Consider the following 22,848-nt stretch of genomic DNA (forward strand, 5'->3'; position numbering starts at 1 on the left):
TAAAATAAGTTATATGATTGTTAAGTTACAGTCAAACCAAAAATGTTTAGCATTTCTCACATTATCACAGTTTATTCTCTATAGTTTAGAAAATGGTAATAAAATATGACAAGAACTCAGAGTTAAACTGTGTCAGAACAAATTCATCTTGATAATGTCAGAAAACTTTGATAGAAAGGTATGTAATGGATTACAATCAACCAAAAATTCAGACAACTGTTAGTATGACAATATTTACACAGCAATCAATACTTTGTTGACCAATTACCAAGCAATGATTAATTTAGTTCAGTCTGTGGTTTAAAAAGGTTACATTAGCAATTAAAGGAAAAAAAACTTAAAGGAGAAGTCCACTTCCAGAACAACAGTTTACAAATAATTTACTCACCCCCTTGTCATCCAAGATGTTCATGTCTTTCTGTCTTCAGTCGTGAAGAAATTTTTTTGAGGTTTTTGAGGAAAACATTTTAGGATTTTTCACCATATAATGGACTTCATTGGTGCCCTGATTTTGAACTTCCAAAATGTAGTTTAAATGTGGCTTCAGAGGGCTCTAAACAGTCCCAGCCGAGGAAGACGGGTCTTATCTAGCGAAACGATCAGTCATTTTTTTTTTTTTAAATAAAAATTTGTATACTTTTTAAGCACAAAAGCTCATGTAGCACAGGCTCTGGGATGCGCGTCCACGACACTACGAATCACGTCTAAGTTCATCGTCTGTGTACTCCGGCTCAAAAAGGTAGAGTATGGCGATAAACTCCATCTCATTTTCTCGTACAACTTCAGAATTGTCCAACATCAGTGTACCTTTTTGTTTGTAAACAGCGTTTGACTTACTTGTACTTTCTTAGTCTTCGCGCATTTGCTTTGTAAACACTGGGTCTGTAGTTCCACCTACGTTCCACGTCACCTATCGACGTGATTCAAAAGTACGTAGCGTCATGGATGCGCCTGTGCTACACAAGTTTTTGTGCTTAAAAAGTAAACAAATTTTTATTTTCCAAAAATCACTAGATAAGACCCTTCTTCCTCGGCTGGGATCATTTAGAGCCCTTTGAAGCTGCATTTAAACTACATTTTGGAAGTTCAAAATCGGGGCACCAATGAAATCCATAATATGGAGAAAAATCCTGAAATGTTTTCCTCAAAAACCATAATTTCTTCACGACTGAAAACAGAAAGACATAAACATCTTGGATGACAAGGGGGTGAGTAATATTTTTGTAAATAGTTGTTCTGACAGTGGACTTCTCCTTTAAGCGAAACATGGTCAGGTCAAAGTGTCTGAATAATTTTTGTTCCAAAATGTTTATCAATTTCACTGGTAGTCCACTGTATGAATAATTTTTGGGTATAATATGTCACAGTTTACCTTATTTTGCTATCCTCACTTACATAAATGAACTATAGTGTCCTGCACCCACTAGTAAAAAATATGATCTGGTAAAAGTAAAAATTAATATCTGGTGTCTGAATAATTTTTGGTTTGACTGTATATATCCATTCATTTATTTATTGGGTTTAATTGGCAAATTCCCAGTGGAAAAACTACCATCAGGGTTGGTCAAAATTCAGAGCTGAAAAATTCGCTCCGTTTCGACTTGTAAGTGTGAATTTGAATTAAATTGACCAAAATGCACAGGATGTTACACTAAAATGCTTAAAATGCATTTCACAGAAATTCAGCACAGGTGCTCTACCTCTCTCTATCTTTTTATGCAACATTAAAAGGCTTGACAAACCTGGTTTAAAATTCCAGTTACTTTACGTTGCAATTTTGCATCCTGTTTTCTACCTCAGTTTTAGTTTAAATCCAATTCAGGAATTGATATACAGAGCAAAAGTTTGAAATAAATATGTTTTTTTTTTTTTTTTTTTTTTTTTTTTTTTTTTTTATGTTTTTAATGTTTATTTAGTCATAAATACAGTAAAAACAATAAAATTGTGAAATATTATTACTTTTTTTAAATAACTGCTTTCTATTTGAATATATTTTAAAATGTAATTTATTCCTGTGATTCAAAGCTGCTTTATATTTTGGTGGAAACTGATACATTTTATTTTTCTGGATTATTTGATGAAAAGAAAGTTCAAAAGAACAGCATTTACTTCAAATAGTAAAATTATAAATGCCTTTACTGTCATTTTTAATCAATTTAATGCATCCTTACAGTATGAAAGTGTTAAAAAAGTAAATGTGGCAATATTTTCCAATGAAAATATGTTGTTTCAGAACTTTATAATGGCTAAAAGTCAATTGTTTTGAGCTGTCCCTTTTTTATTTGATACATACAATTCTTCATTGGATTGTAATTTACAGTTTTATAGTTTTCCTATTCTGTTTGCTTCAGAAAGTGATGTTCTGATTTATCATGAAGCTGGTTGTTTTGTTTCAACCTTTACAACTCTTTACTGAAATCACTATGGAGAAAATCAGTGGGAGAAATACTCCCAAAAATCAAGTGGACAGTCCCTGTTGTTCTTCATTTGATGCGTGTTATAAAGAAACCCTGAAAGGCCCAAAAAATACAAGGAATTGCTGTGGTTTGACAGCGTGTGTTGTTGTTCTGTCAACTTTGTTTCTGAAGCTGAAGTTGTTTTGAATCGCCATTTGAAGCTAATTGATCTCGTCTCTGCATGTACCTTCAGCGAAATACGAAACACACTCCAAGGGTGTTAACAAACTCTGCATTCGGGAAACTGTTTTCAGCTTTTTTTGTACCCGCGGCAGAGATATTTCTTCTTTCAAACTCTCTCCTCACTGTCACTGCTGATGAAAAGCGAGTTTCGGTTGTATAGCGAGGCTGCAAAGCGTGTGTCCGTGTGAAGCAGAGGAAAGCTGTTTCCTGTCTGAAAGCACCAAACAAGTTCATTTACGCGGCGGAGTGAAGACGGGATAATTGGTCCCTTGATCAAAGTGGGCCGGTTGAGTGGGACAGCAGCTAGCAGTCCTGCGGTTAGCATACTTTGTGTAATTGGACTGTGTTTTCTGCCGTGGATGTTGCACCTAATCATCTGTGCATGTCTGTTTCACTTTGGCCCTCAAATCCACACTACTCTGTGATGGGTTGAAAGCACCAAAGACAACATGTTTTTTTCTTTGTGTGTCAGTCGGACGTCCAGAGAGAGGAGCAAAGCTTTATTTTAGAGTGAAATCACGCACACGTTGTTGTTTACAAGCTTATTTCACAGTGCGATCGTTGTAAGCAGATAACGTGTCAGTGTTGATTTGCGTCTGCGTCGTAGGGAAACTGATGCCGGTCGAATGCGCTGATGTTAATCACATATAAACACTGGGTTTTCATGCTGTTGTTATCAGCGGTGTCGTTTGCTAATGAGATGTAATTGTGTAAATGACACTGAAGTGTCCCGGGGTCGCATTTAACGCAGATTTCATTTGTCTTCTGAATGCAAAACACTTAGATAAAACCCTTAGACGTGTCTTTGGAAATTCATAAGCGCGATTCCAACCCTCTGAACACTAAGACGCTCGGTAAATATGAATATCAATTGATTTGCAATTACAACACAGCTGTGGTTGATCATTAGGAGTGATTGCTATGTCAATGACTATTGCTTTGGCTTGTATTTGGGGTTAATGAATTGAGGAAAACAAACCAAAGTATTGAAATTTGTAACTCAGCTTGCAGTACGAACTGTTTGGAATAATTACGATTTATTAATGTTTTTGAACAAGGTCACCAGGGCTGCATTTATTTGATCAGAAATGCAGTAAAAACTGTAAAATTGTGAAATATTATTGCAGTTTAAAATAGCTGTTTTCTATGTCAGTGTATTTTAAAATGTAATTTATTTCTGTGATCAAAATTGAATTTTCAGCATCGTTACTAGTCTTCAGTGTCACATGATCCTTCAGAAATCATTCTATTATGCTGATTTACTGCCCAGTTATTATCAGTTATCACTGATGATCAATTATTTTGATGCTTAATATTTTTGTAGAAACTCTGCAACTTTTTTCAAAATTCTTTAATAATTAGAAATAGCATTTATTTGAAATAAAATTCTTTTTCAACATTCTAAGTGTTTTACTGTCACTTTTTAAAAATTTAATGCATCCTTGCTGAATAAAAATATTATGAAATCTTGCCTGTATCACGGTTCATGAAGCAGCATTGATAATAATCAGAAATGTTTATTTAGCAACAAATCAGCAAATTAGAATGATTTCTGAAGTATCATGTCACACTGAAGTCTGGAGTAATGATCAGATTTGATCACAGAAATAAATTACATTTACAGTACATTCACATAGAAAACAGCTATTTTAAATTGTAATAATATTTCCAAATTTTACTCATTTTTGCTTTATTTTTAATGAAATAAATGAAGCCTTGCTGAGCAGAAGAGACTTCTTTTGAAAAACTTTTTGAGGACTGTAGTGTTGAAGTATTAAAATTTGTAACTCATCCTGCAGCACGAACACTTTGGAATAATTATGATTTATTAATGTTTAAGAAAGAGCTCTCCTTTGCTTGCCAAGGCTGCATTTATTTGATCAGAAATATAGTAAAATCATGACATATCATTGCAATTTAAAATCGCTGTTTGCTATATAAATATATTTAAAAATGTAATTTATTCTTGTGGTGCAAAGCTGAATTTTCAGAAATCATTCTACTATGCTTATTTACTGCTCACTTATTAGTTATCACTGATGATCAATTATTCTGCTGCTTAATATTTTAGTAGAAACTGTGAAACTTTTTTTAAGATTCTTTAATGAATATAAAGTTTAAAAGATCAGCATTTGAAATAAAAATCTTTTTCAACATTTTAAGTGCCTTTACTGTCACTTTTTAACAATTTAATGCATACTTGCTGAATAAAATATTATTAAATCTTACCTGTATCATGGTTTATGAAGCGGCACAACTGTTTTCAACATTGATAATAATCAGAAATGTTTCTTGAGCAGGAAATCAGCATATTAGAATGATTTCTGAAGAATCGTGACACTGAAGACTGATGATGCTGAAAATTCAGCTTTGATCTCAGAAATAAATTACATTTTACAATATATTCACAAAGAAAACAGCTATTTTAAATTGCAATAATATTTCATGATTTTACTGTTTTTTGCTCACTTTTAATTAAATAAATGAAACCTTGCTGAGCAGAAGAGACTTCTTTTAAAAGCTTTTATTCAACACTCGCTTCTTCCTCAGAAAATGTAAAAATCAGTTGTTTTTATGCAGTCCTTGCATGAACTCTATATCCCTGAGATCATATAGTTTAATTTCAGTTTCAAGAGTAAATGCTGATGTCTAGCAGAAATGGAGCAATATCGTTTTTATTAGTTTTTCTTTATTTGTTTAAAGGCTTAAAGCTGCGGTTATTACAGTGCACTTGTTGATTTTATCTCATTTTGCTCTCTCAAACTTTTCTGTGCATGTTCCCGATAAGTCCCGAGGGGATTTCTGCACATCTTTTGGGTGCTGTACAGATGTTATCCATTGTAAACAAAGACACATTGACTTCCAGAAGCATCTGCCGGTCGGAAAAAAAGTGGCGGGAACGTTGTGTCTTTATAGGGATTTTGTGTACAAATGCTACAGTCACGTTGATTAATTAGTATGGAATACATTAAACCACACCAGTTTTGCTTTGGTTTTTCTTTTGACAGATAACCATCCACACGACTACACCAGCCATCTGGATCTCACTGGGTCGCACACACCCAAAATCGGTGAGTTGTTCGATATCTTTGTTTCCAGTAAATCCCGATCATTCATTTCGTCTGCGGTATGAAATGGCGCTCAAAAGCGGCTCAGAGTTTAATTGATTTATGACGACATCTCGATACTATCAGCGTCTTCCACATCCAGATGGTTTGAAGTGTGAAGAACGTGGTGTATAATATCAGATCGGAGTAATTAATGGAGCTAGATTTTATCTCCAGAAAAGATTTTCGTAATTAGCCTCATCAGATGAGCGCTGATAATCTCCATTACTCAAGATGCTTAACTCCCCGACAGCCCTCGAGATCAGAGATGCCTTTCACCCAAAATTTGATTGGGAAAGCAGGGTTTTGACAAAAAAACGGCCTCTTGACAGGAAATTAAAAGCTTAGCCTGTAAATGGCCCCGCTAGCAGGGAGGATTGTGTAACAAAACAGTATGCTAATCGCATCTGCACAGTTTGCCGACGTTATTGAAAAGCCACAGTTGTAATTATTCTGACTATATCTCGTCTTCCCAAATTTGATTTTGTGTGAAAAAGCTTTTCAGAGTGTAAGCTCGCATCGGTCACATCTCTCGCGGTGGAACGGCGATACCATTAGTTTATGCACTCAATTAAATCAAGCTTCTTGTGTGCTAGATATTACTGAATCCAGTTAATATCAGCTCACTCCATTAATAATATTCTGTGTCAACTCAACCAGAGCTCCCTGGCTTTTGATTTTGAACTTTTTTTCTGCTAAAAGAAATAAAAAGAAAGCCAAAGTATTAAATGTCATGGACAAATGTTTACTGACTAATCAACTATTTTGTAAGTGGGGGTTAAAATGACAGGTTTCACTTGAAATTTGAAGCCCAATTATATGGAGGTAAAATGACTTCAGAAAGCTAGCAGCATCATTATGTTATTTTTACACAGAGATTGGTAGGTCTGTTAGTCAAATCTGTCAACTTTAGTAATTTTTGTAGCATTATATGCCAATGGTGACAAATCAAATATGGGGGAAAAGCACTTTTCATGTTGTTTTTCCCAAAGTTTGCATGCCTGTAATTTAAGAACTATTAAAGATGTCTTAATATACTTTTAGATTTTGGTTCTTAACAAACATTTCTTTTGGCATCTTCTTTTTTAAGGCCCTGTATGGTTCAATCCAAGAGATATTAGGATCTCAATATGGCTCCAGCAGTAAACTGGACACGTTTTCAGTTGTCAAAAACCAAATGTGGTCACTTTACATACAGCTGATATGTGATCCAGGACCACAAAACCAGTCATAAGTAGCACAGGTATATTTGTAGCAATAGCCAACAAAACATTTCATGCCAAAAATCATTAGGATATGAAGTAAAGATCTTGTTCCATGAAGAAGTTCCTACCGTAAATATATGAAAACTGATTATAACTGATATATATCTGATTTTCTCAATATTTATATATATATATATATATAAGTGTATACAGTGTCCATCTGTCAAAACAACTGCATAGAACATAACTGGGAGCAAAAAATATTATTTTACCAAAGTTAGCATGTCTGTAACTCCAGCAGTATGAAAGATATCTTAACATACTTCTAGATTTTGGTTTTTAACCAACTGTTCTTTTGGTATCTTCATTGTTAAGATCCTATATGGTTCAATCCCACAGATATGCGGAATCTCAATGTGCAAACTGCTACATTTCACCCATTTTCAATGGTTAGGTAAAGAGTTTTGATTAATAAAGCTTCATTTTCACACAATTACTTGCAGAATATTATATTATGGCTTCAAAACAATTTTAACATCCTGCGTGATTTGAAAACTGATACTTTTGAACGTCGTCGTCACATGCACAGCTTCATATGCATGAGTTTTCTAATTCAGCAGGTGTTGCACTTGAGTCATGAAGAGCTCTGGTACACACCCTGAAAAGCTATGGTTCGATAAAACAGCTCAAATCCACATAATTTAAAATAGCACAGCTGCATCAACAAATGTATTTTTATATAACTTTTGCATTTGTTAACACTGCTGGTTAGGTTTAGGGTTGGGTTTGGTGTAGGGGATATTTCCAACACGATAGGGCATTAAACTTTAGCAACACTCCCTGGATATTTGAATTCTAAACAGCCACAATATGTACCTCAAGCAGCGTAATAAAAAATGTCCTGTACCAACGTAATAAAAATGTGCCACGGTCACGTATTGAAGGTGTTCTAGCGCCACTCTCTGGACATTTCACTTTGAAACTGCCGCAAACGTGCACTAAGGTACATAATTACTCTGTTGCAGAAATGTATGTGGCACGTATTTTCATGAGCCTGGGTTGCGAAAATCAAATGTGGGGTCACTTATTGTATTTGACAAAATTGTCATTTTGACCACCGCCTACAAAATAATGGATTACACAATGGAAACTAATCTATGACATTTAATATTTTGCCTTTCACCACTATTTATGTTTGTCATTCTTTAGAGACAAAAAAATTAGCCAGAGACATTTCTGAAATTTGATTGACATGGAATGACCCTGCAATATGTGACACCGTGAATCAAAAGCATGCAAAAGAAAGTTACTGATTTTGTTTTTCTCACTTGGGTTTGTTAGGACACAGAATAGAGCACTACGGTAAGCAGTACACATGTTGTACATGTGTATTATTTCTCATTTTCTTGATGTCTGTGAATGTAGGGTGGACTCTGTATGTGTGCGATCTCTAACCTTTCTGTCTTGGTCTCTGTTTGTGTGCAGTCTCTCTGTGCTTATCTCTATACTTTGTGTGTATGGCCTCTACACTGCAAAACATTATTGTCGTACTCAATATTTGTGTCTTGCTTTCCAGTACAAATATCTAAACATTCTTAAATCAAGATACATTTAATGATGCAAAACTGCTTAAGATCTTAAGATTCACAATATTGGATTTTTGCTGATCTAATAATCTAATATTATTCAACTCATTTTGGCCGATAGCCGATGCCAATACTGATATGTTTTCTTTTGTTTTGAAACAACACCAAATCTCTCCTGTGTGGAAATTATAAGCAAATTATTTTTCATTTTGGTTAGTTTTTAACAAGAGCATATTTGTTAGAATTAAAGGATTACTCTACTTCCAGAATAAAAATTTCCTGAAAGACAATGAGGAGAAAATGAGATGGTAGTTTTTCAACCTACCCTAACTGTCTTGAACTGGAGTGCACAGAGTTTGCATGCAGAGCAAGACAAGATGAGTATTTGGTGTTTAAAAGTATAAAATCTTAAAAAAAAAAAAAAAAAAATCAGAAAATGACTTATCGTTTGGCTAGATAAGACCTTCATTCCTCGACTCTGATCATTTGGTCTTTTGAAGCTACATTTTTAACCTTCAGTCCGTTGAGCACTATTGACGTTCACTATATGGAGAAAAGTCCTGGAATGTTTTTCCCACAAAAACGTAATTTCTTTGCGACTGAAGAAAGAAAGACATGGGGATAGCATGGGGGTAAATTATCAAGAGTTGTAAAACTTCTGAAAATCTGTTAGAGCTCATAATTTGTTAAAAAAAAAGTAACATATTACACATTAATGAATAAATCAGTATATATAAAATTAATTAAATAATAAAATTTAATTTACAAGTGTCATGTTTGTGACTTTTTTTTATGTAAACTATAGATTCTGACCTTTAAATCAAAGCATACTCATGATTTTATAACATCAATTACTGCTTTAATCAGAAACACAGTCTAAATGTTATTTGTGTATTTTACTTTCATTTTATTAAAAGTAGGCCAACAGCACACCCTATGGAATTAAAACTCCTAACCGAACGGGCCGATTCTGATATTGGTCCGATAATATCGTGCATCCCTAATATTTAGTCTTGTTTTCTGAAAAATGCATAAAAATTAAATAAGTTTAAATGTAAAACAAAAAGTAAATACCTCCCACTGGGGTCAGAAAAATAAACTTCATGTAAATGAAAAAAAAAAAAAAAAAAGGTTTGTTTTTCTAACCCCATTGGCAGATATTTGTTTTTGAAGTAATTTAATTTTTATAGCTCATATCTTTTTTAAAGAATAGTTTTAAAATGAAAATATACTCACTCTCAGGGCATCCATGATGTAGTCGGGTTTGTTTCTTCATCAGATTTGGAGAGATGTAGCATCACTTGCTCACCAATGGATCTTCTGCAGTGAATGGGTGCCGTCAAAATGAGAGTCCAAGTAGCTAATAAATACATCACAATAATCCACACCACTCCAGTCCATCTATTAAAAACTTGGAAAGTAAAAAGTTGCATGTTTGAAAGAAACAAATCCATCATTAAGATGTTTTAATATCAAACCACTGCTTTCAGCTATAAATGCCAGTCTTTAATCCATAATACTGTTTCCTTGAGTGAAAAAGTCATCTAATCTGAATCAGGAGAGAAATATCAGGTACTGCTCCCAAGCAAAAACAGACCAAAACAGTTGTAAATGAATATGTTGGTGTATTTTGATGTGTGAGGACAACAGGAGATGGACTTTTTCACTCAAGGAAATGTTATTGCATATTATGGACTCATATTTTGGCCAGAAGCAATAGTTTAAAGTTAAAACAACATAATGCTGGATTTGTTTCTTACAAACATGCAGCTTTTCACTTCACAAGATGTTAATTGATGAACTGGAGGGGTGTAGATTACTTGTGGATTATTGTGATGTTTTTATCAGTCGTTTGAACACTCATTTTGACGGCACCCATTCACTGCAAAGGATCCATTAGTGAGCAAGTGATATAATGCAACATTTCTCCAAATATATTTCCATGAAAAAACAAACTCATTAGGCTAAGAACAATTTCAGCAAATGTTCATATTGGAGTGAACTGTTCCTTTAAGAATGTTTAGAATTTCCACTAGAAAACATGACAAAAGTACTGAGTAAGAAAATCATTTTTTGCAGTGTATATGTGGTGTGGTGTATGTGTGCCTATGTAATGTCATATTATACAAGTCTAACACACAAGCCTTTGAAAGAGCCTGCAGATCCCAGGCCTGGCAGTCCATAGTCCCGTGAGCACACAGTTAAAATGAGGGAACGACATTCCCAACAAGTGTTTTACTGGCTGAGCAGCTGCCTGGACCAGCACTCACCCTCATTAAACAAGTTCTTCAAAAATTATTCCAGCACACATACTCTCAGACAGATGCCATGGTGGCCTGCATACACTCAGCTGGAACTGCTTTCTCTCGTATGGGATGTGTTTCATCTTTCTCTCTCTCCCTCTCCCTGTTTTTTCCTTTCTGCCCTGCAGAAAAGCCGAGAATGAACAACATCCTGACATCGCAGACAGAGCCGTACGATCTGTCGTTCTCCCGGTCCTTCCAGAACCTCACGCACCTCCCACCGTCCTACGAGATGGCCATGAAAGCAGACTTAAGTACATACTCCTCTCTTCATTATTGTCCATCCTGTATGAGAGACAGAGCAATTCAGACTTTTAATACATATCTGTCCAAAACTTGTATGTTTAAACCCCTAGTAGGTTGTTTCTTAAATTAGAACGTTTGCATGATCTCCTGTCACTTCAGTGCCCTTGCGGGGGACGCTCGTCTCCACAGGGACTGCCACTATAATGCACTGCGGATAAAAGCACCTGCTAAATGAAAAATAACCAGCCGAGCGGCTTTCATTACATACAAAGGGCAGGATAAATTAAACATGAAAGTATTGACATGCTGCGTTAACATAGTCCTGAGCTATTATGATCAGACACTACAGCTACAGCTCTTAAATCAATGACATTCAAGAAAATTACAAGACTGAAACCAAGAGGAATTCATAATGAGGCTTCAAATGGACACATTGATCACAAAAGTGCCTTGAATTAGAGGCGAGAAAAATCTCACTGTGACTTACAGACAATAAAAATCACAAAAAGACACATGAGACAATTCAGTAAATAGACATAGAGGTGGTATTGACATGCTGGAGCGTTATTGTTGATTTTCTTTACTGTGGGATGTGAAATAATGGTGCTTTTGGTGTCTTAAATCACAAGGCCTGTTTGTAGTGCTGTTTGAGTAATTTAGGCTTCACCTGCTGTGTGAGCCAACCGGGAGGCAGACCTCAGAGTAATGACCAGTAATGGACAACAATTACTCAGGGTTTTAATAAGGAGACAAAGCAGAGAAAGAGAGAGACAACATGCAATTTTTATAGATACTACTATACCATATTTGATACATTTTAAGGTCTCTAAATGATTAACCTGTTGTTTACAATATACTACATGCCTTCTGTCGTCCGATTGATAGTTTAGACTGTTTGTGCTTCACGTGTCTTTTTGCTGTGAAATCCGTTCTGATTTTTATAAAGTAAACATAAGAATTACTTTTATATTTTCAGTGATATTTCAAAGATGAACACTTGCTGAATTGAAACAACTTCTGTTTATTTGATTATCCATCATAAAGTTGTTAAAATATGCATATCAAATATGGTCATCAGACTTCAGAGGAATGTTTATTTGTTTATCTCGTAATCATTCACGTATGGCATTGCATTATATTTTTTGGGAAAAATGCAATGCAATACAATGACTGAGAGATGATCATAAAAACTAGCATTTATATATCATATTACTAAGATATATTATTGGGAGATACAGAGTGACTGATATTTATATAATATACGATGATATATGACATGCTGTTAGAATACTACTTAACAAGCTATCAGAATTTCATCTTAATTTTTGGCCATGTAAATATCAGCATCTGCAACAAAGTGCATATTTTTGCTCATTTTCAATCAAATTAAAGTGTTTTTTTTTCCTCCTCTCAAAGATGTATCATAATATATGTGCCACAAGAGGCGGATGTATCAAATATTTCATTTTATTTTTTTATTTCCCTAAAGGTTCTATGAAAGGTTTCTTTTATTGGGATAATAATAATAATAATAATAATAATAATAATAATTAATAAATAAATAAAACTTTATCTCACAATTAATACTTTTTAATAAATAAATACATAAACTAATTAAACTTTTTTTTATCTTGAAATTCATACGTTATTATTATTATTATTATTAATAAAAATCTCACAATTTTTATCTCACAATTTTTGTCTCACAACTTATACCTTTTAATAATAATAATAATCAGCTAAACTTTATCTTACAATTCATACTTTTTAATACTAAATAAATAAATAAATAACAGATTTTTTTTTTTTTTAATATCAGATAAGACTAAATGTCACAATTACCTTTCTTATATTTTTATTTTGTGGTGGGGACAAAAACAACTGCTAGATGCAAAATCAGATTTCACAGGGGGAAAAGGTCAGAACTGCAAAATACAAATTTGGAATCGTGAAAAAAGAACTTAGAATTCTGAGTTTAAATCTCATTTTAAATTAAATCATTAAATCTCATTTTTTAAATGTTTTTCTCATAATTACAAGTTAAAAATGACATTCGCCACCCCTGTTCTATATAGTTTAGTAAACTCTTCCATTAAAATATATATGTATAAAAATCAGCTCAAACCACATGTATTATTTCGAGGGAACAACTTGCTTTTATAGGTTGTCTGGTAATAGCCCCTTCCACACAGCAATCTCAGTAAATTGCCGTAAAATTACCAGTATGACTTTACCGGTAAATACACAAATTTGCTGTTCACACAGGCAATGGTGTTCTGGCTTTTACCAGTAAGAGACCATTCATACATCAGCACCAAAATGCCGGTAAATTCCGATGTCAGTCATTGGAAATTATCTTTAAAAAGCCGCACCATTGTCTTCATTCACCTGCATGAGTAGTTTCAGTTTCTCTATCTGCCCAATTTGACATTTTTGAAGTCTGAGTGACAGGCATAAGAGGACGATCAAACAGAATGCATTTTTGCTCTTATAAACATGAGATGTGCATAATAGCATCCAGATGCAGAGACGCAGCACTGATGAATGGAAAATAAGGCTGGGTCTCAAGCACGACACGTTGAAAAAGCTGCAAGACAAGGCGCAATGGTCAAAGATGTCCATCTAGCACATATTTACACAGAAAAACTGAAAAGGTTCTGTTCACACATGATCTCTTAACGGTAATTCGCCAGTAAAGACTGTATGTGTGAAGGGGCTAATGATTAAACATTAAACTACAAATTTATAAAGAGAGTAAGACAGATATTTAGCATGATAAATAAGAGAAAAACAAAAAGAGGTTGCTGTCTTTGGCTCATAATGCATCTGACCTCAGAGATTAGCATTCACCCTCCTCTTGTGATGGGACGTCCAGCGTACTTCATCCCGAATGACCAGCAGCTCATATTCAGCGCCTGTGGCATTAGATTGCATTACTGCATGCTGATCTGAAGCCCTCGTATCTGAGCAGATAATTGAGCTCTGGGGTCCGGCGTGACCGTTGGCCCGTAGGCCGTTCGCCTGACCTTTTCACGTCTAATGTCATGCCCTCACATCGGCACATTCGGCCTTTGGAGCATGTTGGGCCGCGCCGTCTGCCAGAAGCCGCCGCTGTCAGTGATGGTAATTCTGAACTACAGCAGCCGGCCGCCTATCGGATCCTGTCTTCATTAGCTCCAAGATAAACAATTCAGTGGCAAATCGATAGCTGCTCTTGAACCGAATGCTCACAAACACATTCATCTGCGGCTGCGGTCTCTGTCCACTGCTGCTCAGAAAGGAAATGATGTTGTCGATTTTGGGGAAGCTACTTAAAGGGGTCATCAGATGCAAACTTCACTTTTACATGTTGTTTGAACATTAATGTGTGTTGGCAGTGTATGTACAAATCTACCCTATAATGATAAAAATCCATGCAGTGGTTTTTAATTCATCTGTAAAAATAATATCTCCTTTTTCAAATCGAGCCGTTCTCAGATGCCTGTCGGTGTGGCATCACACCAACAGAGGCCACTCCCACGATAGATTGATTGACATGAGCGTCTTACCTCAGATCAGCTGTAACAGTCTGACCTCCATTGTTTTGATGCTGGAGCAGGGATGTAAGTTAGACAACAATATCTCCAATGTTCGCGCAAATCATTCGTGATCCAGCTTCACCTACAGCAGAAGTGAATCTCTGCAATCACCTTTCCTAATAATGTGCTAGTTAGCCAGTTTCGTGGCTAAACACGCTAAATGCAGCTAAAGTAAACAATCTCTCAGAGCAGCAGAGAGAAGAGAGGGGCGGGGCAAGCAGAGCTTATTTGCATTTAAAGGAACAATCCTTCAGAATGGGATGATTTTTGCAGAGCTCATTTTGACAAGGCAAAAAGGGTTTTAACCAAAAGTATATTATAGACTTTTCATTAAGACCCTAAAGAATCATATCAACTTGTGGAAAATGGGCATCTGATGACCCCTTTAAAAACTTGAGCCAGTCATCACTTTCAGAAAAATAGTTAGCTAGCTACATTACAAGCTAGTAAAAAAGTTGTTAAATTTATTGGTTTCTTTATTTAGCTTTCAGACAAGTTTTGTAGACATTATAGTTGTTTGGTAGAAGTTAATATAATTCATTTTTAGTGTGATAAACAATATATTATTATTATTATTATTATTATTAATTATATATTTTTTAAAAAGTTTATTTTATATTTGTTTACTAGGGATGTCACAATACTCAATTCAATATCAAATAATTTGGTACGACATCCACAGTTCAATACGCGCTTGTGAATTGCGGTTTTGCGGTTTTGCATTTAAATAATTTCCTTGTTTTATTTCTCTTGACATTTGCGTGTGTGTGCCCACGATTTCATGTGCTGAGATGAGGAAACGCCTCCCCGTTTATATTTGAAAAAGCAACACACGCAGAGCATCTTCCATTCTAATGAAATGCAATAAGCCTTTCTAAACTTGTTGTCCAACAAAAGAGAACATTATAACTTATTTTTACTTCACAGCATCAGTCGAGTGTTTGAAATAACTTCCTTTTGTGATCTGATGTGGCTTCTTATCACAGAATGAGGCAGACAATATATTCTATACTGTATGTCGATTACAAATATACTTAATCATTACGAAAATACCCGAGATGGCTTAAAGAACACAGATAAACCAATATATTATTGCAGACGAGTGTTTACCCTCCTTACATTTCATCATTCAAAACATTTAACGTTATATCTTGTTTTTATTCAGTTACAGCAATAGCGATGCCTTTATCCATATTAGAGATTTCCTGGCATGGGACGTCATCAGTGTTATCTCTTTGAGGCATATGTGGATTTTCTGCACGAGGGCGCCCTCTGGCGTCAAGTATGAATGAAACCCATCCTACTTTGTATATTTAGTTGTTAATTAGATGCAAAACACACACACACAGATGTGGCGAGCTATCAGAACCGAACTGGAAACCGTGGTTAAAAACCGAGGCACGTTTGTTTACTAACTAATTTCAAGTTCATAGTATGCCATACTCAAGAATAGCATCCCAAACACCTACTGCTTCATGAGTAGCATCTCAGGAGAAATGCCCTATTCTTGAGTTCATCGCCTCTTCAACAAACTCAACACGTCCCACATAAACACACACACTCATACTCATTTCCCTGATCCGGAGAGACTCATCATAGCGGTCTCAATGATTGCAGCTCTGACTGTGTGTTTCCTGTCCCATTGTTGAGAAAAACAAGAAGAAGATTAACAGAGCAATAAAAACTGAGAAAGTGAGGAAACAAAGACATAAAAACACAATTTAGTGTGGCATTTTACATCAGCAGAATAGTTTCTGCAGGACCTGTAGCTTTGGCATCAGTTGCACTTTTTTTTCTCTCCAAGTAATAAAATTCAAACTTAGGGCAGACTTTTGTTCTTATCAGATAGAGTTTGTTCTGTGTTTGTTTTCTGCTGTTGTGACTCTGATCCAATTATTTTAGTGTCCTTAATATATTATTTTCCATTTTGTTGTGTTTCTTCTTGTTTATTTATTTATTTGTCTGTTTGTTTGTTTGTTTGTTGTTTAGTATGCCTGTTTAGTTTCTATGATTTTTTTCTATTTGGAGTGCTTAAGCTTCAACTAAACTAAATTTCTAAATGTTTCAAATATTGTTTTTGTTTTTAATATTTTATTTCATGTAACAAATGTTTTTCAACCGACCGTTTATCCCGTTCTTTAAATAGCAAAAGTAGATTCGGACACACACCAAGTGCACCTGAGCCATGCGCTTTAGACTATGCGCTTAGATCGCTAAAATAGGTCCCATAAAGACAAACCGTTAGATAAACAGACAGACACTTAGATAAGTAAAAAAAAATAAGATTGCGTAAATGTTCTTCAATAATTTTAGTTTTCTGTTAACAACACTGCACTACTCTCTCTTTCACAGGCGACAAGGATGACGAGTACTACATCCGCAAGCACCATTTACCCGATCCGACGCCTCGCAGCGGCAACCTGCAGACGCACATGATCAAGCTGAACGTGGATCCACCCGCGCAGCGCCAAAAGCCCAAACGTGTCCAGCGCGCCATGTCCCAGGACCACGTGCTCTCGCCCGCCCGCTCCAAACCCCACCGGGACTACGGCCTGTCATCCTACAGCGGCGGCGCCGGCGGTCTGTCCCCGTACCACGGACGCATCCTCTCCGAAGAGCAGCTGCTGTCGGCCGACCGACTGCACTCCCAGGACCCGCTGCTCTCGCCGGATAAAATGCTCTCCCTGCGGCGCTCCAATTTCCGCGAGAAGGCCATGTCGCGGGCGCTGTCGCACACGGACATGTTCGTGCCGACCACGCCGGTCATGGACCGGCACTACAAAATGATGAAGATGCATTCGCACCCCAGCAGCAGCAACAACAACAACGAGTCCTACAACACACTGACTGTTAACAGTGCGCAGGTGGGCAACAAAAGGCAGGCGTTCGCCAACCGCCGCATGCATACGGTGGACCACCTGCAGTATATACCGGGACATCACCACCATCAGTACAGAACCGCCAGTAAGACTGAAGTAACTGTCTGAGGGGGCGAGGCGGGAGAGCGAATGATGTCAACAAACAATCCAGCGAGAGGAATTTGCGGCGGCGGCGGCCCACTTCGACAGGTTTCTTTTAAGCGTCCCACCTTGACCCGTTCCCGCTTCCAGCGCAGGCTTTCCACTCCATCGGTTCCGGGTCGGCTTGGGAAGGATCCAGACTTTTCTTCTCGCACGTAGAGCAAATGCAAGGGCTTCGCGCTCGGACGCCGGACTAGAAACCTGACACTATTTTTGCAGAACTGCTGCGAAACCTGCACTGACTTTATACGTACAGTAAAACAGAACCTATATAGATTTATGATTTCTAACTCGAGTCCTAAACAATAGCGATAGCGGTTGAATATAAACTGGCGTAAGCACTTTAGCGAGTGCCTCTTCTCAAAACACGTCCCGTTTCTATAATGAAGTGGGGAAAGGGTTTAAAAGCACAATAAATGACTGACGTTGTTTTTTCTTTCCTTTGTCGCATTCCCAGCTAACACCGATCATTTTTTGGAACTTTAGCTAATGTTTTGAAAAACTTATGAACAAGTGCTCTACCAGTAACGTTAATAGAACATTCACTCAAAGTGATCTGGTTTAATGTTCTCAAAACATTGTTTATGGAACGTTTGTCCCTGAAATATTTTGGCTGGAATGTTACTTTTGAACATTCCAAAAACATTCCCATAACGTTTAACGCCAAATGATCAAATGAAATGTTCCCTTAACGTTTACAAAGTTAAGCCCTATCTTCCAGTAACGTTAACAGAATGTTCATTCAAAGTTGTCTGTTCTTTAATAATGTTCACAAAACATTACTTATACGTCATTCATGAAGTATTTTGTTCTTTGAACAATTTATTCAATGGTCGTCTAACATTTTTTAATTATTACTACTTGTGTTAGGATGTTCAGATAACATTTAACAGTAACATTCTCGTAACGTTTATAAATTATAAAATGGAATGTTCCTTAAACGTTTTTTTATTATTATTATTGTTATTATTATTTAATTAATTTATTCATTTATTCTTGTTTGTACATTTTTCTTAAACTTTTTAGTTGGACGTTCATCTAACATTTTTTAAAAAGTAACATTCCCATAATTTTTGATAAAATGGAACAATTTAGTTTTTTAAATGTTACTTTTGAATTTTGAATTTTACTTTTGAATTTCAGAGAACATTTTAAACATAGGCATAATTTATGGGTGGGATGGGTGAAACGTGTGGGACATGTCCCCACCATTTTTTGCCAGGCTCGATATTGTCCCCACCGCTTTTTTGAACATCTCGCGGCACGGACGTACTTAATGCTGATGAAATATTCCTTGCTGTTAAAGAAGATGCATAAGATACTGGCGGCTGGCGCTGGAATATGTTGTTTCTGAAATCATGCTTAATGTTCGTTGCGATGTTAATTAATGACGGAACTTTCTTAATGCGGCTCATGCTCAGTGTTCACACGCGAGCACTTCAGTCTATCGCTTATGACTGTATGTTGTGGAGAATATTCATTCTGGTTAAAAAATACAAAAAAATACACAAAAATACACAATTAAAAAATTGTAAAAATTAAAAATACACAAACTTGTCCCCCCTCTTGATATATGATCACTGATGAACATATTTTATTTCAATAAATATGTTTTATTTGTTTTACTTTAACTCGCCTGATGAAAATCTACCACTAGACTATTTGGGACAACAAATGATTGATTCTTAACCATGTATTTATTCACTGACATCTCGGGGAATTATCTCGGGGCTAAAAATACATATTATTATAGTACATGTATGAATAAAGCTATCACGTTACAAATGAGTTTAATGTCAATACATTAACCCCACAACACACACTCCTGTCCCAGCCAAAACAAAGTTAAGCCACTGATTTTAAAGTAACATTCCTATAACGTGGAAAATTGGAATGTTTCCTTAATGTTTTTCAAGTTAAGCTCTACTGTCAGCATTTTGTAGTTGTTCTTCCAGTATCATCAATAGAACATTTGCTCAAAGTTATCTGGACTTTAATAAATAAATTAAAAAAAAATTATTTATACATCGTTCATGAAACATTGTGTTCCGGGAATGATTATTGGACGTCTAACATTTTTTAAAGTTACTACCTGTTTTAGGATATTCAGATAGCATTCATCAGTGATGTTCCCATAATGTTTGTAAATGATATAATGGAATGTTCCTGTAACATTTTTCTTTTTCTTTCTTTTTTTTTATTATTAATTAATTCAAATATTTGTTTGTTTGTTGTTTGTTTTAAAATGTTCTTTTAGTTATGTTTTGAGTTTGAATGTTGTTCTGAAAAGTTTTATTTGGACATTCATCAATTTTTTTTTTTCTTTTTTTTTTTTTTTTTTTTTAATACTACTTTTGAATCTCACAGGACATTTAAAAGTAACGTTCCTATAATTTTTTATGAAATGGAATGTTTAAGTTGGATGTTCATATAACATTTTTTATATGTTACTTTTGAATGTCAAAGAACATTCAAAAGTAACATTCCCATAATCTTTACAAAATGATAAAATGGAATGTTCCCTTAATGTTTTTCAAATTAAGCTCTATCAACAGCATTTTGTACTTGTTCTTTCAGTAACATTAATAGAATGTTCATTCAAAGTTTTATGGACTTTAAAGCCTCGTTCAGACTGTCAGCCCAAATCCGATTTTTGTGCAAATCCAATTGAAGTCCAATCATATTTAATTAGTCTGAACGGCAACAAATTACATGGAATCCGATTTTTGCAAATCCGTTTCGAGCTACATTCATATGTGTTTTGGAATCCTAATCAAATCACATGTGAATGGGATCAGATTTAGCATAGCTTTTTTTTTTACGTTGCCAGGGGATGTAAAACATTTTTTATAGAAAACATGATGGATATCTTTGCAGAAACAAGCTTGTGTTGTTGCAAAGTGCAAGTCAAGTGGAAATATATTGCTAGTATACGCACCTCTTTGAGTTTTGAAACCAGTGGAGACAACACAACGGAATAAAGTTGCATATTCCAGCTTCCGGCGTTTTTGTGCCACCACCTCATAAAATGAAATATAAAACAGTGAGACGGCAACATGTCATAAGACAACTTATGTATTGCAAACTGTATAGCTATTATTGTTGTTGTCAGTGTAGGCATAACAACGCAACGCCATTGCCATAGAAATAAAAATAGACGTTCCATAAAACGAAAGAGCGCTTGTGGACACAAATCGGATATGAACTGTTGCGACACACTGTGTAGACAGTCAGTTATTCAAATCAGATTCCATCCAGATATGTACAAATTCGGATTTGGGCTGTCAGTCTGAACGAAGCTTAATAATGTTCTCAGAACGTTCTCACAAAAACATTATTTATATAGTGTTTAATAAACATTTTTTTTCTGAAGCTTTTTAGTTGGATGCCTGTTTAACAATTTTAAAATGTTACTTTTTAATGTCAAAGAGCGTTCAAAAGTAACATTCCCATAAAATTTGCAAAATTGGAATGTTTCCCTAATGTTTTTCAAGTTAAGCTCTACTGACAGCATTTTGTAGCTGTTCTTCTAGTATCATCAGTAGACCATTTGCCCAAAGTCTGGACTTTAATAATTTTCAACAGCATTTTGTAGCTGTTTTCCAGTAACGTTAATAGAATGTTCATTCAAAGTTGTCTGGTCTTCAATAATGTTCTCAAAACATTATTTATATGTAGTTCATGAAACGTTTTATTCAACGATCATCCAGCATTTTTTAAATGTTACTTTTGAATCTCAGAGAACATTCAAAGTAACATTCCCATCATTTTTGATAAAATGGGACATTTTAGTTGGATGTTATAACATTTTTATGTTACTTGAATGTCAGAGAACATTCAAAAGTAACATTCCCATAATGTTTGCAAAATGATAAATGAAGTGTTCCCTTAACGTTTTTCAAATTAAGCTCTGTCAACGGGATTTTGTACTTGTTCTTCCGGTAATATTAATAGAACGTTCGGTCAGAGTTACCTGGTCTTTAACAATGTTCTCCAAACATTAGCAAAAAAATATTATTTATACATCATGTATAGAACATTTGGAGCCTTTTGGAATGTTTTTCTGAAACATTTTAGCTCGATGTCCAACCAGAGTTTTATAAATGTTACTTTCGAATGTCAGAGAACATTCAGGCATAACGTTCCTATAATGTTTGCAAAATGATAAAATGGAACGTTTTAGTTGACTGTTCATCTAACGTTTTTTAAATGTTACTACTTGTTTCAGAATGTTCAGAGAACATTCAAAAGTAACATTCAGAATGATGAAATGGAATGTTCATATAACCAAGACATTTAGAGAACATTCAGAAATGACGTTTTTATAACCTAATATAAAACGTTAGCAAAACGTTCTTAGAACGTATCGTTGTTAGCTGGGTTATCTCTGTTTGGTTTCTGGGTTTCTTCTACGATACGCCGGTCATTGAGTTTTTAGTGCACCTGTGACAGTGTTTCATTCTGCGTAGGTGATTTGTAAATACGCTCGGTTAGCTGCAGTTAAACAGTGAGTTGGCTTTGTGGGTTATGGGTTGCTTTTTGCATTTTCATTGGTTCCGTTCGGACATTTTCTAGCATAATCAACCCACCCGAAGTATATTTGACGACACAAATGTGTACAGTAACGTGTGTGTGTGTGTTTTTTAATCTGTACTTGTAGACTAATGGTGAATAAATTTGGTTGATTCAGCCATTTGTACGTATTATCTGCTAGTTTTGAATAGGACTCATCTTTCCATTTGTTCTCACGATTGTCTGACATGTTGAACAAACAGACAAAGCAATTACGCTAAGAAAATGAGTGACGGATAATTGACGATAATGGAATATATGCATTTAATAAGCTATTATACCAATTCAAATGGCGTTTACTCTTGAGAAGGATGTTAATTAACAGTATTCTCACTATAATGCTCACTATCAGTCCATCAAGGATTTCCCATGATGCTCTGCCACACCAACAATGGACTTAATAGTGTGGCATAACACTACAGGGAATGAGTGCCAATTTTATTGTGTTGGTTCTTAAGAAATAAGGTTTAATGAAATGTATGATTTGCTAAGATGACTCATCTTAAGGTTTTTTTTTTTGCTGGATTAAAAATAGCATTAAAATATTTGTCACATATGACTATAATATTGCTGATGATAAAATAGATATCAC

General features: G+C 35.2%; 1 protein-coding gene across 2 annotated transcripts in view; it reads left to right on the forward strand.

Annotated features, from left to right (window-relative positions):
- LOC127163447 (protein shisa-6) overlaps window positions 1-22,373 on the forward strand; it is a 111,130-nt gene extending 88,757 nt beyond the window's left edge. The window contains exons 6-9 of one of the 2 annotated variants that reach the window (XM_051106678.1): window positions 5,648-5,710; window positions 8,293-8,313; window positions 10,969-11,094; window positions 17,017-22,373. In XM_051106678.1, coding sequence (XP_050962635.1) covers window positions 5,648-5,710; window positions 8,293-8,313; window positions 10,969-11,094; window positions 17,017-17,651 — 845 coding nt within the window. In that variant the 3' untranslated portion in view covers window positions 17,652-22,373. The remainder of the gene's footprint in view (window positions 1-5,647; window positions 5,711-8,292; window positions 8,314-10,968; window positions 11,095-17,016) is intronic. The other variant, XM_051106679.1, reaches the window with a different exon arrangement.
- Window positions 22,374-22,848: the final 475 nt, after the last annotated feature.

This window comes from Labeo rohita, chromosome 3, assembly GCF_022985175.1.
Source record: "Labeo rohita strain BAU-BD-2019 chromosome 3, IGBB_LRoh.1.0, whole genome shotgun sequence".
Taxonomy (NCBI): Eukaryota; Metazoa; Chordata; class Actinopteri; order Cypriniformes; family Cyprinidae; genus Labeo; species Labeo rohita.